Source organism: Lutzomyia longipalpis, chromosome 4 (genome assembly GCF_024334085.1).
Source record: "Lutzomyia longipalpis isolate SR_M1_2022 chromosome 4, ASM2433408v1".
Lineage (NCBI taxonomy): Eukaryota > Metazoa > Arthropoda > Insecta > Diptera > Psychodidae > Lutzomyia > Lutzomyia longipalpis.
Genome location: NC_074710.1, coordinates 16,898,400 through 16,915,747, shown reverse-complemented (window position 1 = coordinate 16,915,747; position 17,348 = coordinate 16,898,400). Strand labels below are relative to the sequence as shown.

Here is a 17,348-nt window from a genome sequence, read left to right as displayed (position 1 = left end):
GGCCCCCATAAGGATTTCGCTTTGGGGTAATTAATCATTCCGCGAGATAAATTATTGGCTTGTCGTTTTCTCGTTGCTCTTCATTTTGTGTGTTATGTTTTGTGCCCACCGCCGTGCGCCATTAGTTCATTCGTCAGCACCCCTTTTGTGTTGCCTGCCCCCCCCCCCTTTTGGGAATGATGCGCCTCCATGGAAGAGAAGCTCGTCTGTCTGTCTCGAATTAGTGTAAACATGACAGCCGAAAAGCCTCCCGTATTATTTGTTATGTGGAGCATGGGGGCGTTGAAAGATGACATGAATTATTCTGGGGCAAGTGCACCCGTTCAAGCTTCTTTAAGCATCATCTGATGCTCAATCTCCTCCACATGGCTTCAAAATCACTTTGCCGCACACCGTGGCGGGATTTTTTATTTCAACTCTTCATTTTCAGTTACAAAAGAATTTCATCTAGAAAGATGATTTTGCTGTTAATTGATTTCTTCTCGGACACTATCTCTTCTTCTTTGGTTTAAATGATTTTTCATTCTTTTTTTTTCATTTCTTTGAATTAACAATAAAGAATCAGAACAAGAAATCTTTTCAATGGAAAAATATTTCTTTCATTTGTTAGAGAAATAGAAAAGAACATTTTATCGAAGAGAAAGTGATAAATGGTGGTTTGAGAGAATTGTTTTGATGGATTTTTCTTTACAAATAACATCCATTTCCAATAAGGAAAAGACGTTACAAATCCCTCTTAAAGACAACACTTATTGTACATAGCAATTCAATGGGAGATAGAACTATATGCTTATCACTAAGCAAAGGGGGTAATACTTGAGATAAGTAAAAGCTTCAAAACTTGAACAGAGGCGACGTCAGTGAGGGTATTTAGGTCTCTAACACCTCTTAAAAATTCAAGAAGTTCAAACTTTTTTTTAGAAATTAAGATGATTGCAGAGTTATCAAATGTTAGAAAAAAAAAACGAAAAACATTTAAAATAAACGTTAAACATAAATGAGAAATGTCATACAATAAATATGTGTCAAATATTAGAAAACTTTTGACAAACCTTAATAGAAAAGAAGCGTCAGACGTTTAAACAAATGTCAAATATTAAATCAATCAAACGTTTGAACTGTCAAACTTTAAAAAAAAACATCTAAAATGTTACAAAAGAAACGTCAAACGATAACAATACTTCAAGCATAATGTTAAGATTTAAAAAAAAAGTCAAAGTTCAAAAATAACTGTCAAACGTTTAAAAAGAAACGTCAAACATATAATTTCCAGATTTCCCAAAAAATAGAAAAGAAGCTTTATAGGTTAAAATGAAAAATAAATGTTATGAAAGAAACGTCAAACGTTAGTAAGAAAGTAAATGTCAAAGTTCAAAGTCATTTAAATACATTTTCATCGTCTTTTAAATTAAAATAGATATCGAAAGAAAAGTTATTAGAACTGATTTCTGGCTACGACGGCTACGATAAATGAAACAGTGGAGACACCTGGTGGTTTAATCATTTTAATGAATGCATTGAAATAAATCAATTTAAATGATTTTTTTAAGTATTTCTGACCTAAAATATGAAGCAATATTCTAAATAGAATATTTTTAAATAAAAATTTTTTCTTAAAAACATTCCATCTATCTTTTCTTAATTTTAATGGGAATATTATTCAAACTTTAAAAAAAATCTCAAAGAAAAATTAATTAAAGAGAAAATTTAGTCAAATTTCCTCCAAAATGCTTACCCCCTTGGCATTTTCAATCGTAATCTCTACAGCACTGAAGAGAAAAAGTTGGGAAAAAAAGAAAATACAGATAGTTGGATCAGAAAATGAATAATTGATTGCAACAAATCAATGTTTTTCACGTCAGAGCGGCAAATGCGGTGATATGTGGAGGGCAATAGAATTTTTTTTAAATAAATAAAATTCAAATTACTCCCATTTATTGTTGTCCATTAATCAGTCTGCTGGAGTCACTTTTGCCATACATTCATGAATTTTCTTTTGTGCTCTGGAGGTGACATGCAAACGTTGTAATAACCATATAACTCATATAATAAGTTCTCTTTTGCTGCGACTGGAACAATTCAACAAATAACTACATACATGTACTTTGTCGTGGCAATAATGGGAAATGGTGCGATGTGGATGAGATGAGGATGGTTAAAAAAAAAGCCATGCGGAGATTTTTTTTAAAGGACCGCTGAATTATGTTGCTTTTTTTAAGGTGTTTTCACAGTAATAAATGTGAATAGTTTTTTTTTCTTCTTGATACGTGTGCCATCTTAGGCAATTTAGTGTGAATAAATCTTTGGATGAGAAGTGAAAGAGAATAAAAGAAGAGAGAGGAATTGAAGAACAAGAAAGGCGGTAAATCACTGTGTGCAAGAATTGCCGACATCTTCAAACAGACGCGCGCAACGATTGGAGTGTTAATTGCATCAGAGTTTTGATAAGAGCCGCCAAAAGCGCGGGAGAAAGTCTCTTCATTTTTTTTGTTGAATAGACCCCGCGCTGTTTTAGCTAATTTAAAGGGATTTAATCCCACCACATAAAATCCCCTCTAATTCACCGCATAAATAAGCATAAATTCGCAACCAATTATGCCCAAGGAATGGAGCTCATTTTCCTCGTTAATTCTGCCTAATATAAATAGTCTAAATTTCACGGGAAATATGTGTGGAATATGAGACATTTAGCATCGTATTATGACTCGAAGAAATGGCGTAACAAGTTTATATGACAAATGGCTTCCGGTGCAGTATTTTGCTCACCAAGAAATTACATATAATTTATTTACAGTGGAAATGTGTGAAGTGAAAATCATAAACAAGCAAACAAATCACAAACACCGCGCGCACCATCATCTCCACACAAGCAAAATGTGAAGCAATGCCAAAGAGTAATTTTAGTTTTTAGAGATGGTTACTTGCGGGGGTGGTAAGGATTGAATTGTATATGATGAGTTATTTCAATTAAATGGATTCTGAAAGTGTAGCAGATTTTATTGTCTTTCCACTCTCTCTAAGCCACTGAGATGGGGTGAATGTGTCACATAGAAGTACCAACCACTCCATCGATTAAAGACACTCGCCCTCCATCTAACACACGGGATGTCATATCAATTAATGTCCCTGAACTCGACATCACTTTTGATTTGGCCCCACAAGATGTGTATACTGACACAGCACAGACTGTCCAGTAAAATGAGGAGAATATCGGAAAAATGTCAAAGTTTTTGAGAAGAAGGAATCTTTATAGATTTTCTTACATTTTTTACACGGTATTTATTATGTGGCGAAATCGCGAAATGTCCCCAATTTCCCCAAACACCTTAACCGAAATTAGAACAATAACTTTTCTACTTTAAATTAAATAATTTGATTTTAATTTCCTGGTCACGTGTAGAGAATTTAAACACCACTTCTTCAGTTCTAACTCCAAACTGATTTTATTATAATATTCTTGCCATATTTATAGGTACAATTTATTGTTTGTGTTCTAATTTCGGTTAAGGTGTTTGGGGGAATTCGGGGCATTCCACGATTTCGCCACAATTACTCCACTTTCTCATACATTGATACTGCAAAGAAACTGCATGGAAACTGCAATGGTACTGCTTGTAAACTGCAAGAAATCTGCATAATAAAATGCTAACTGAATTGAATTGAAGTATACCTACTACTAGATAACTGCATGAATACTGCATCATAGAATCTGCAAGATTACTGCAAGTTAACTGGAAAAATACTGGAGGATATCTACGTCATATAGGCTTTTAGATTACCTTATGATTACCGTAGACAAAGTATTAAAAATCTCAAATAAACTGATAACAGAGAGTATAAGTAAACTAATAGGCCAGCCGGGTAAACATTTTCTACTTCAATGATTTTCAATTAAACGTGCCAAATAAATTCATTATATTTTTTCTGTTTTAAAACTTTTGGTATTTTTTTTCCTAATTTTATCATATTAAAAAGAGATAAACCCCTAACATTTTTTTACATATAATAAACAGCCCATCTGTCGAAAAAGTTTATCCAACCGGTCTATTTGTAATTTTTACTTCTATGATGATTTCAAGATATTTTTAATTCAATTAAATTCAACTAAATTTAAAATCGAATTTAATTAAGATTAAATTACATTGAAAAGAAATCTTTCTTGAGCAAAAAAAAACTCCTTCGCTGAACAGACTGTGATTGGCGAACAAAAAGGGTTCTAATTTTGTATCAATGGTCAACGATGCGATAGAATTACAATTTTGAACTCAAAGAGCATCCCCTAACAACAATGTACAATTGCGTCATGTGGGGAAAATTCATTCTTCTCCCCCAAAAATAATCCCCTCTTGACGGTATTGACAGCATATAAATGTTCTTAATTGTGTGGGTGGATTGGATATGTTGTGTGGAGTACCTGTGCGAATGGGTGATGCGAATGGGGGCATCTGGGGCCGATGAAGAGGAAAGAATTCATTATAATTAAACATTCTAACCCTAGAGGCGCCCACCGCCACCTACCCACCCCCCGTACTCCCTCCTACACAATGTAAATTGCTATTCTCCTGCACTGTGAAATCTCTGCGGTATACAGTGCTGCACCCCAAATATCTGGTCAACGGTCGAATAATTCAGATTCAATTGAGTGGAGATTATTCCTATTTGCTCCATGGGCAACCCATGAGCCCATCTCTCCACTATAAATCTCCATGGGAAGCATTATTTCATATGCAGCTCATATATTCTGTTTGTTTTACCGATTAAACAATATCTAGATGTGTGTACCCTGTGAACCGCGCATGAAATCATCGTGACAGGTACCCATGAGTACATATCTACATATTTTGCTGCAGTTTCATCCCTACGGGATGTCTCTGCGTTATGTGTTCGTACCTATATTTGAGGCAAAATGAATTGCATGAGAATGCATTTTTGTATATAACATTGGTTTGCAGAGACGCCACAGTTTTTGCATATTGCAGAGACAACACACGGTGAATGGCTGCATTTTATTATTAAATACAAATAGTTTACTCAATCACTTGTCTTTTCTTATGTGAATTAAAATTTAATTTCAATTACACTACTGCAAAGAAATTTCAGGTCAAGCAAGAAAAATAGAATTTTCTTTTTTTTTCGTTCTATTTAGCAAATTATTGATCTGATTTTATTAAATAGATCCATTTTGCAAAGAAATTACATTAAAAATATAATAAGATTTTTCTTATTCAATTTATTCGTAAAAATAAAAATTGACCAGCTGGGTCAATTTTTTTCAATAGTAAAGACTAATTATTACACGTAGAGTAGGTAAACGTAGTTAAAGCTGCAAAATTTAAAGTAATAAAATTTATACGCGTAGCAATATAATAGAAAAATATTATTCAGCTGAATCTGCTGACTAAATGTATAAAAAAAAACTATTCTGATAAAGTTGAGAAAAATGTCATTATCTTGTTGACCAGCCGGGTAAAATTATTGAAGGTCAGGTTTTAAACCAATTGCTAACGTAAGAAATGTCACGGAATTGTAAATCGAATATGAAGATTATGGGACCAGCCGGGATTTTTTTTACACTTTATTGCACTTTATTAGTACACGTCGCGTAAAAAACTATTTCGGAATATTTTATTTAGGCAAGGGTTTTTTTACATGTGATTATTACACGTTGTGTAAAAAAATAGTTTTGAGTTTTTTATCAGCCTTTAACGTGTTAAATTTTTAAAAATTACAGTCAAGAATCTTTTTAAGACACAATAAGTGCATTAACATTTTTAAAATTTAAAATTCAAAATCTTTCACTAATAAATTACATTCTATTCAGTTGCTTTCAGTGTTGTGGTGTGGATTAGCTCCAGCAATGTGCCAATGACTCCAATCAATGCAAGTTCAGTTCTTTTAGCTCTTGGAAATAAATATAAAAGGGAAATCCATGGTAGTTCTAAAGCAAAATCCAATCAATATTTTATCCATTTTGATCCCTTAATCAACTCTGGATATTTTTTTCGGTATTACACTCCCACAAATACAGGGAATATCCCTCGTTTAGCTTTCCCACCACACACACACAGCCCTTGTGATGAAAATGTATAAATTTTCAAGGGATTTTGGAATGAAGGGGAGAAGGGGGTGGGATGCTTTGAATATGCCAACATCCACAGTCGTCGTCGTTTGTTGATGGGGCAATTTGAGGGTTGCATTTCTCTTTTCGTGTTCCGTCAATGCCATTTCTCCTAATGCCTCTGTTTTTAACCCCCTCACAAGCTCGCCCCATGGGGGTTCCCTCATTTTTTCTCTCGTTTGTTTTTCTCCTTGCACAACATCATGATGGGAGAAAACCACAATTTCCCTAACATATTTTTTATTTCTACGTTATTATTTTAAGTATAACAATACAATGCGAAAAAGTCACCCCCCCCCTTGCATACACCCTCTGAGAAATTGCGAGGGTGGGATGCCTTTTGCTTTTGATTCCTCGCACAAAACATTGTTGGGTTAAGAGACGCGCGCGCGGGTTGCAGCTGAATACAACATTTTCTCTTTGGCTGTTATGAAAATTTAAAAAGGGGGGATTCCATAGCCCAGACTTTAAATGAGAATTTATGCGTGTTTCATTCATATATACAATTATTTTTGGCACAAGAATCTCCCCCAAAAACATTTTTTTCTCCCTCCTTCCTCCAAAGTATGGCACAGCAGCATTGTTTGGTACACAGAAAATCACCGAATTATTAATTTTAATAGCAGACAAAGTCAAATATTAAATTTTTTTTTGCATCTTTCGCAGCAGGGGATAAATTTTTGACGTTAGTATGCTCCCAAATACACACCAACGCGTAATCTCTCAGGGATTTTGGCACGCGGAACTGGGCTAATTGAATGAAACCACAATATTATTTTTTGGGGATTGTATTAAAATTTTAGATTTAAGCGTGAATTAACGGGGTGGGGTGGTTTTTTTTGAGTGGGGGAGAGAAGAGGGGTTGCATAATTCAAAGGGAGGTGATGGTCAATGCCCTTCTTTGAAACTTTTCGCATAAATTGAATTATTTTTTGCTAGGAAAGAAAAGAGGAGAAAATGAATTAATTTTGTGAATTTTATTACGAGAAGGGGAAAATGATATTTTCGATTTTTCAGTGACTAAACTCCTTTCTTATCCTTTTCAACAGACTGTGTACGTACATAAATTAAATTAATACTACCTACGTATATATTCTGGGTTGGATAACCTACATAAAAGAAATCTTTCCACATGCTTGTAACACGAACCCTACGCTCCATGCGCTTATTTTCAATATATAAAATTTTTTGCACCATTTTTTCTCACATTCAAGAATAAATAATAATAAAAAATATATATTTTATACTTAAAGTAATAAAAAGCCATTCGGTGTGTAAATAGACATTAGAATCGTCATTTCAGTAATGGAAAATTCATGGGTTTTCACTTAAAAAATATATATTCTTAATATTTTTGCTCTCCCCCCTTTGTCGTATTACACGCAGTTGAAGGAATATTATATGGGAATGCAAGATAGAGCTTTACTTTTACGACACTTGACGTTGGCATTTTCACTTTGCCCTTTTGCCCTTCTCCCCATGCCGTCTTCCCCTTATAAAATGGTTCAAGAGTACAAAATTTTATGGAAATAGCATAATTCTAAATACACTTCTTCGCCCATTTTTATATATTATTTTTTATGTTTAAAATGGGTTGGTGTGACGCATAAAAAATGGTTTGGAGCATAAAAAAATGTATACGAAACATTTACATTTATGCAGACAATAATGGTGACATAACTTCAAAGGAAACAACATGATTCGTGTTTAACAAATAATGATGGGAATGATATATTTTTTCAATGCTCACAAGGGTGGGTTTTACACACACACAACACGTGGCTTTTGACGCCATGGAGGGAATATAAAAAAATGTTATGTATTTTTAATAATAAAATCCTCATCCTCTTCTCACTCAGTGTCTGTGTTGACAAAATGATGTAAAAATAAGCGCAAAATGGGTTGAGAAATGCAAGAAGATTAAAGAAAAAAACGTTTGAGCTGCAAGAAGAGCGATGGACGCTTCTGCCCATGAAGGCCCATAATGATTGTGTCAGACTGTGTAGGAATTGTAGTTTGTAAGACCACCTGGGAAAAAGCAATTAATTTAGGGATCTGGCAGGTTAGGCCGTATGTAGGGCGACAGGGCACCACATGCAAGAGATATGCATTCGTCCTCTTGTTTTGCATTGGAATTATATGCTCACAACCATGCAAAATGCAATATCAAAGAAAACGGGGGGAGGTTGCAATGATGCTGTGAGGACACACTCTGCAATGGCTACGTTGCACCAAAGTTTTGGCCCAAAAGGGAAATGCAAGCAAAACAAACTTACAACTTACACTAATGAGAGCGATGTGTACCGTCACAAGGGGTCAATTTGAGCATTATTGAATATTTTTAAGGGTGTCTGAACAGCTCCTTAAAGTTCAGGTAGTTTAACGTTTTTTTTTTCTTTAGAAATGAAAATAAATTAGTTCCAGGCTAAAATACGTTTAAAAAAACGAAAAGATTGTTTTCAAACAAATTAGAAATGTCAGAATCGTTAGAAAAATACATTTTAAGTTAAAAGAAACGTCAAACGTCCAAAAATATTAACTGTAAAGAAAAGAAACGTTAAATATTAGAAGAAACCCTAACGTTTTAGAAGAAATCGTTTGAAAAAAAAAACGTTAAATGGACTAAAATTGACTAAAGAAACGTTAAAGGTTAGAAATTTAATCACAAACGTTAGAATAAATTGTCAAGCTTTAAAAAAGGCATGTAAAGGAATAGAATACATTTCTGGCTACACCCCTGGTTAGCTTTTATAATTTTTTTTAAATTAATTTGAGTTATATTACTTGTTCTAAATCAAACAATTCTTTAATCAAAAATTTTTTTAAATCTTTGTTGTCAGTAAAATTCGTTAATTAGACAGACTTAAGATTGTTAAGACTTAAGTTTTTTTTTTTTAGTTTCTATAAGTTTTCTTCCGTGAAATTTAAGATTTCTTAAAATCTTGAATCTTTCTAAAGAAATCTCTAGTTTGTCTGACTAGTGAATAATGTTTAAAAATGTTTTTAAAAAATCAGGGGAATCATCAGCAAATGGCAACCCCTTTATCAACAAAAAAAAAATATATGAAAAGGAAGAAAAAGTATCGGCCAAGCCAATGTTCTTAGAATTTTTGTAAGAATAATTTTTCAACTTTTGGTGGTCTTATCTCTAAAAATGAACAAGTGGAGCTGAAAATTCCAATTATTTAAAAAGAAAACGATCCAAAATCAATTATTTTTCACTTCAAAGAAGTTTTCCTTATCTTTTCAAATAAATCCGTTGAAGGGAATTTAAAAAAAATATATAGAATGTAAAGTAAATCAAGACAAAATATATAATACAGTGGTTAGTGGTTTCTACAACTCGTACAACTAATACTAAATTAAGTAAATGGAAAAAGCACAGTCGTTGAATTTTCGTTAATTTCCATGTGGTGTGGGGTACGTAGTACAGATAGAATGTAAAGCGTTGTATATCCTCAACATGAGATAAGAGGCTGTCGAACTCATTAAAGTGAATTAAGTTTCATCTTTGCGCGAAAGTTCTCAAACACGCAAAAACCACCAAAGAGAGGGTCGCACTTTTGGAATTCAACACTCATGAATATAGAGCAGCTTCACTCTGTGTGTGAGAAGATTTGCGTCTCAAGATGGAGCATCTTTCGCCCTTTGCTAGAGTGAGATTTTATCAAATTAAGACATGCATTAGTTTTAATGGAAACACCACCCTTCGTGTTTTGCACTCTTCCGTATCTCTGTGTGGAGTTAATTTGCATTTTATATGTATGTTTCTTTTAGTATTTTCACGCTTTTCCCGGCGCAAGCTCCTCTATAAGAGCAAATGCGGTATAGCCGCCCCCGCATTCGTCGTGCAGCTCGCCCTCAAAAAGCGGATTATTTATATCTATTGGAAGGCAAATTGCTACTTAAATTGTACACATAATATATACCTTCAACTTAAGTTTCAAACATAAATAAATCTGTCCCATAGGGAGGAAAAAGGAGGAATTTTATAGGGAAATCATTTTGGTTTGATGGCCCTTCTAATACTTCATCGGAATTCTCCTGTGGACTTACCATTCGTGGAAACTTTTCTCTTGGCGTCCGCGTGTAAAGCCTTCTTTACTGCTTCGAAGAATTTCAATGCACAACAACATTCACTCCGCGCTCTCTCTATAAGCGTATTAAATGGGAAATACCGCACTTTGAGCTCCTATATAGTATATTGAATTTAATTCGAGTGTGAAAAACACTCTCAATTTATTTTGATCGGCAACACCAAATGAAGAGATATTTGGGTTGAGAGAAACTTTGGAAAATTCGTGTTGCTTTGAATTTAAATTGAAGAAAATGTTTGGAATATGTAGTATAGACGATATGGGTCAAGAAAAGCCGAAAATCTTGTGAAGAACAAAATTTATTTGTCTGATTATTTAATACCTATCTAACATTTTACCTTCCAATCATCCCTGATTTTATCTCAAACATAGTTGTGATGTCTATTTTGATTAATTGCGCCTTAGTTCTTAGAGGTATAGAACCAAGCTTTTGGAAATAAGTTCCTCGGTTATCTGAGAAGATTGTTGACAAAGAGATCAATCCGACCACCAGAAAAAATGTTATTAACAAAAACGTAAGAAGAGTGAATTCGAAAATTGGTGTAACGGTCAAAATTACTTTTTCTCTTCGCTTTGTCACTTTCTAGACAATTCTAAGCTCAAAAATATCATTGCGAAAATCATCAAAAAATCCATTTAAAATTTATTTTTGTGTTCTAAAATGGACAAAAGGCTTCTTAGGGAGTACCAAGGAGTCTATTAATGTACATTTGACCGAAAGAATTTACTTTTTTTGCGAAAAATTCTATACAGTTTTGGTCATGGCGTACAGAAGGTTAAAAGGGATAAAAACACAATTATGACGTCATTATTACCATTTTTAGACAAATCTTTGTCAGTTTTTCGCAGTTGATTCCAAGGATTTGATTTTTTTTTCTTTCTGAGCCTTCTTCTAATTATTTTTCGTATTAGGAATTTATCCAAGTATCTGTGACTAAACTCCTTTTCAATAAAACTCTTTTCATATGTCTCTTTTACCTTTTGCTTAAAATTAACATATCCGGAACTATTGAAGAATTTAGCGCATTTATTCATTGTTATTTTTACATTTTTTTACGCTATACATTGTACATAATTACCCAGCTGATGAGTATTAGAACCAGAAGAATTAAAGACTGTTCTCACGCAATATTATGAAATTAGTCAAAAGATGCGTAAAAAACAACAAGCAAAAGACTTTTGTGGCAAAATATCAAAACAAAAATATTTGGAAGGTATTATGTGATGTTGTACGTTATGAAAAAAATATGTATATGTCGTATATGTAGTACATTCATACATACATATCTCAAGGTGGCTAATCTTAATCCATGTGCCGCTGATTTTCTCGACGACGCTTCCACAAAATCAATCAGAAGGTCAGTTCTTTGGGAATTGTGTTGAGTGTTGGATGTAAAATAATTTTCGGCAGTTTGAAAACGCTAAATCATGGTGAAGTTCTTTGATATTATTTCCAATGAGAATGAAGTATTCAGATCTTTTGCTTTTTGGTCGGTTGTTCTTCTCGTGAAAACCCTGGCTATGGCCTATCTAACAGGACGAGTACGTTGGACAAAGAAGGTAAAGCGAAGAAAATCCTTTTCTATCAGAATGATGTTTTTTTCGAAATAATTATTTTTGGAGGTCTTACACAATCTCAATTATTATCTCATTAATCGCATGACGATGTAAGTTCGTAAACGCCTTAATGTAGATTTTTTTAATTATTCTTCCATTCTGCTTGTTGTTAGGTTTCAGCAAATGAAGAAGATGCCGCGAAATACAATGCAAAGATCAAATTTGACGATCCCGACGTAGAACGTGTGAGACGGTATGAAAGAAATTTCACATTATGTACAACATGTGTGCTATATAGATCACAAATATATATTTTTTATGTTTCACAGAGCCCATCGAAATGACTTGGAGAATATTTTTCCATTCATTCTTGTGGCATTCTTCTACGTGTTGACAAATCCCGAGCCAACACTTGCAATTAATCTCTTTAGAATTGCAGCCATTGCAAGGATCATCCATACTCTTGTCTACGCTGTGTGGGTTGTACCTCAACCTGCTCGGGGGTTGGCATTCTTCGTATGTCTCGCATCTACCCTCTACATGGCGTTCAAGACAATCTTGTTCTTTATGTGAAATTTTTTATTTTTTATTCTTTGTCTGTATTTAATATCCAAAAGGAGATTATTCATTCTGGGAAAGAAATTTTATTCCGAATAAATTGGGGTGGAATTGGGTTTATAAATAAATTCATTGCACACAGTTGTGTAAATAGTCTCCTTTTAACGATCTTTTTGCATAAAATATTGCAAAGTTTTATGAATTTGTAACTTTCCTTTAATAACCATTGTAAAAAAAAAACCACAAGAAAGAGTAATTAAAATAAATCATTCAAGTCATACAAATGACTTATTTTTACAAGAACAAAGAAACATTTTAAAATATTGAATATTTATGATTAATTGCCACCTAACGTGCCACATGCTCAATGAAATAATATTTTAATTTTCTCGCACAAATCTTAAACGCAATCTTCTAACGTTCAAAAGCTTTTAAAAGAAATAACAACTTTTTTCTCTCTCTCTCTCTCTCTCTCTCTCTCTCTCTCTCTCTCCCTCTCTCTCTCTTCAACAAATATACTTCAAGCAAATTGCACTTGAAATGCACCTTTCAGGTGAGTAGCAGAGAGCGGGTAAAAAAACTTTTCCCATCAATTTCATTTCCTGGAATTTGCAGATGTACGTGAAATAAACACACACACCCCATTGAAGTGCAATGGTTTTCCATGCTCCCTCTCTCTAAATATTTATATCGTAAAATTGTTCACACCCCCTTTTTTCCGTGCGCCTTCTTCCCCCAAACTCCCTCCCAATAACAGCCAGCAAATGCGGAAAATATATTTAAAAAAAAAACTGTGGCGATACACATAAATTTTGCTGTCGTTTACCAACTTTGCTGCTGGTGCAAAAAAAATGTACACAACTTTTTTTTGGACCATCCCCTGGTGCAGTATTCATGCTACTTCACACAAACAGACTATTTGGGCATCCAAGTGCATGTTTTGGACATTTAATTAATCTAAATTGTCGCGGTCGGGTTTCCTGCGAAGACGAACAGCATTCGGGGATGAAAGTAAATTGCCCTGCTTGCGAGTTCCATCTCTTCCTTTTGCGCTGCAGGGCAGGGTGGGAAATGGTGGAGTTGGTGTTGTCGCCCAATGACTCTGAGATAGCGCATAGTTGGTTAAATACCCCGTCCCATTCATCCCAAAATCCCGGCTGGCACGTTAAATTTTGACAGATGTGTGACATTTATCCATCTCTATACTCTCACGGAATGAATCAAATTCCATTTGCAACGATACAATGATCATCTCTATTGGGAATCGATTGTGATTGTTTCGTGGGGAGTAAGGGAGTGGGAGGTATGTATTCCGTATAAATCGTAATTGACACTAATTGATTTCCGTCTATTACATTCCATTTTGCATTTAAAACCCACTACACATGCTAATTGAATTAATTGACTTACATCCTGTTCCGGTGGTTGAGCAATACTTTAAATTGCTCTTCGGACACAAATGGGGTAATGCGAAGAGGGGGGGGGGGGGTGAGGGATTCACTTGTGGTGGTGGCACCTTCGAGGGTTAAACCACCACCGCAGGTATAGAGGGAAAATTTTAAGAGAGGGAGTATGAGGAAATGAATTTGTGAAATTTATCGGTCACGGTAGCTTTTAGGACAAAACCAGGAAGTAATCCATCATCATACCACCCCCAAAATCCTCTTTTCCCATGCACTCACACACATTGTTCTCTTTGGCCCATTTAATTGGGACATTTTAGTGGAAAATTTTACCTTCCTTGAAAGGAAAGTTTTCCAAGGACATGAGATCGAAAACTTAATTGTTTGCAAATTGAAAATAAAATAAAACTTTTTTTTTTTTGGGAGAATCAATTGAAAAGTAAGATTGATCATAAGTCCTAAATGTTTTTTTTTGCTTTTAGGCTCAACAGGGTATAACAACTTCAGTAATTTTCCGCACTATGGCGCGCATGTCGCATAAGGGGACGCCTTAAATATTGCTAAAGCGATTTCATTAGGATATTATCTAAAATTAGCTAAATTAGTGTATCAAAGGGAGTTTTAAACTAGTTTCGAAAGACTTAATAAAACTTAAGTCTTAGGCAAATCTTTCATTAATTTCTCAGTTTAAGAAAACAAATAAATGTAGTTAGATATTGATTAGAATTTACTCCTATTACTCATTATTTTTAATAGGTGTGAAAAGTACATCCTACGTGACGCTAATACCTGACTGTACTTAAAATTGTTACAAAGTGATTTTAGTTTTTCACTAAAATAAGTTAAAATCAATATTTTTCGCTTTCTGCGATTTATTTCACAAAGAACAGATAAAAAGAAAAAAATCTACGAAGCGTAGAAAGAATTTGTTCCTGTTAGACATTGAGAAAAATATTATCTTTCATTTTATTTTTCTTCTAAATTTCACTTTGTGGGAAACTCATTTTTCTTCCATAATTATTCAATATAGATTTTCCTCTACATCTCACAGTTTCTTTGTGGGAAAATAATTTTCAATATTGATGAATTATCTTTCCTCGCAGTCATTGCACTTATGTATGTATATAGGGTTTTTAATATCCTTTCAATTCCCCTTCTTGATGGCAGTGGATGGAGTTGTACCATGCGACAGCTTCCTGTTGCTAATGAATAAATATTCAAATTGAAATGCGCATTTAATGGGATGATGAAAAATGACACTGGGATGCTTCATTATGGCGTCGCAAAAGCCGATGAAGAAGGGAACGGGGAAATTAAGAGGAAATGCCTTTGAATAGAAAATTAGGCAAATCACAATATGAAGGGGAATAAAAAAATTCAATAAGATCGCAAGACAATTAAATGCAATTTCCTGCTTCACATTCGTTTAAAATGTCTTTTCTTCTCGCTGAGAAGTTCTTCTTCTTGCTCAGACGCAGAGACACTCCGGAAAATACAGAAGAGCCACGAAAAGAAAAGAACAAGAATCCGCTTTTAATTTAAACAGCAAAATAAATGGGAAATCCCCAAAGGTTGATACGTGGGGGTGGTTGTGAAGGCAAAATTAAAGACATTGCAAATTAATTTATGATATTCATTATCACGGCACTTGCTGAATTACAAAAAAAATGAAAGCAATTTAACTTCATTTTGTAACTTTCTTCTTTACATATTATCTGCTCATATTCTATTTTTTCCCATTCTCGCCCTTAATTCAATTAAAAAGCTAATTAAAATTTTATTCTGTGTGGTTATTTTGCCATTCTCCGTGCATTTTTTTTATCTTTTTAAAAAGTAAAAATTATATTAAAGAACTTTTTGGACACCCCATGAAAGCTCTTGCACGCAAAGAGAAGGTAGATTTTTTATACATACATACATATAAATCTTGAGTGCGAATGCCTTTGTCTTTTGGAATCGAAGAGGTGGAAGCTCGCTCTGTGGTGTTGGTTTTTGCTCTTCTCAGAGAGAGAGAGAGAGACAAAATTAGAAATTCCACAAGGCTGCTCCTTTTCTTTGATGTGGAACCACAATTAAAGATCATGGAGTTGACAAAGTCTTTGTTGAATGCTCAACCGTGCTTCACGGAGAGTCTTTGACAAACGCGGGAGCTTTTTTTCCCTTGTTGAAAAGCTTCCTCAAGAGTCTTGAGGTAAATTCTGTGAGTTTTCTTTGTGAAAAATAACATGGAAGCCATTATTTTTAATTTCCTGCAAGTTTAATAAGTTTTTAATGTATTCTTCCCGCTAGTTGGCGCTACAGTTAGCGTGGGGGACGCTGAATGCATTGAAATTTTCTAACTTTATCAAGTTTATCAATTAATTTTTCTTGTAATGAATAGTGAAGGATTTTTACAACATAATCGATTTATTTGATTCCAAAACACAAAACTAAACACAACTAAAACGAACCTATTCACCCCATTTTCACTCATGAACTTACATTTAATTTGAAATTGAAAATAATCAGCCATAAGCAGCAATAGAGCCAAACTTGGAAGACACTTGCGAGCTTCCAAAGCAATGTAATTAATGAAACCGATTTGTTGCGGTGTGGTGCTCTTTCTAAGAGCTTTTCACCGCATTCAAGTACTCCGTCCCACCCTTATGCGTTGAACTTGCAAAAGCTCGACTCCTTTGGCACCATCACACAACGAGGCAAGAGTAACTACAGCAGCGGGAGGGCGCAAAAGGAATTAATTCGATTTTTCAATTTGTTTCAATTTAATGGAATTGAGAATGATGCGGTCGTACCACCCACACACTACGTAGTGCAAGTTGCCTATCACAAAAGCATTTTCGTTAATCAATAAATTAATTTGATAGTGGAAAGTTTTAGTGTATTATTTGTTCCTCAATCGACGACAATGGAATTAAATTACAATATAGGTACGCTTTTGCGAATTGATGTGCGGTCCAATTAAATATTAATTGCTTTCCCATCGTAGTAGAGGATATTGCTTTATTGTCAAAGCTCTGTGCACAACATTTCCCATTTTTTTCCTTCTGCAGCGAAGTAAAAAAAAAAGTTGTGGATGGGTATTAAATAGAGCTAAAAAGGATACACTCCGGTGTACTTCCGTTTTGCACCCAGGATAAAAGAATTAATGTCCCAGAAGGTATATAGAAAATGAGAATAATGCAGAAATTTATCGTTGCATACGGGAATATATGCGATGTAATGCAGTGAATAAAACCATCTTAGCATTGCGGATGAAGAGCTTAAAAACATAACTTTTTTTTCCTGCTGAGAAAAATGCCAAAAGCAAAGAAAAAGCTGCAGCAGCAGCTTGGGAAATAACTTGAGTATTTTGGTGGGGAATTTTGTTGGCTTTTTAGCATATTTTGGGGGAGGATTTTCTCTTTTGAGCTTGAAAAATATTTAGAGATGCATTTTCTTGGTATTTTCTTTGTCAATAAAACATCCTTTGACTCTGAAATTATTTTTCTTGTTAAAAATTGACAGCAATTTTTATACGTTTTGTGGCACAGGACGGACGCCTAAACATCATGCCGGCTTATTTTTTTAAAGCAATTTTTGCTTTTAAAATTAAATTCTCCAAAATAACATGGTAAA

At 34.2% G+C, this 17,348-nt stretch overlaps 2 protein-coding genes across 2 annotated transcripts in view; one reads left to right on the top strand and one right to left on the bottom strand.

The window, feature by feature from the left end:
- The window catches only part of LOC129795284 (toll-like receptor Tollo), a 650,843-nt gene that overhangs the window by 94,791 nt on the left and 538,704 nt on the right, over positions 1-17,348 (bottom strand). The window lies entirely within an intron of this gene.
- On the top strand, positions 11,635-12,345 carry LOC129795319 (microsomal glutathione S-transferase 1-like). The gene is made up of 3 exons (XM_055836468.1): positions 11,635-11,775; positions 11,946-12,025; positions 12,102-12,345. The coding sequence occupies exons 1-3, from the start codon at positions 11,644-11,646 to the stop codon at positions 12,343-12,345; spliced, it is 456 nt and encodes a 151-aa protein (XP_055692443.1). The 5' UTR covers positions 11,635-11,643.

Coding starts and splice junctions, on each gene's coding strand:
- LOC129795319 (XM_055836468.1), top strand. CDS start 11,644: ATGGTGAAGTTCTTTGATATTATTTCCAATGAGAATGAAGTATTCAGA. Junction 11,776..11,945: donor GAGTACGTTGGACAAAGAAG/GTAAAGCGAAGA, acceptor GCTTGTTGTTAG/GTTTCAGCAAATGAAGAAGA. Junction 12,026..12,101: donor GACGTAGAACGTGTGAGACG/GTATGAAAGAAA, acceptor TATGTTTCACAG/AGCCCATCGAAATGACTTGG.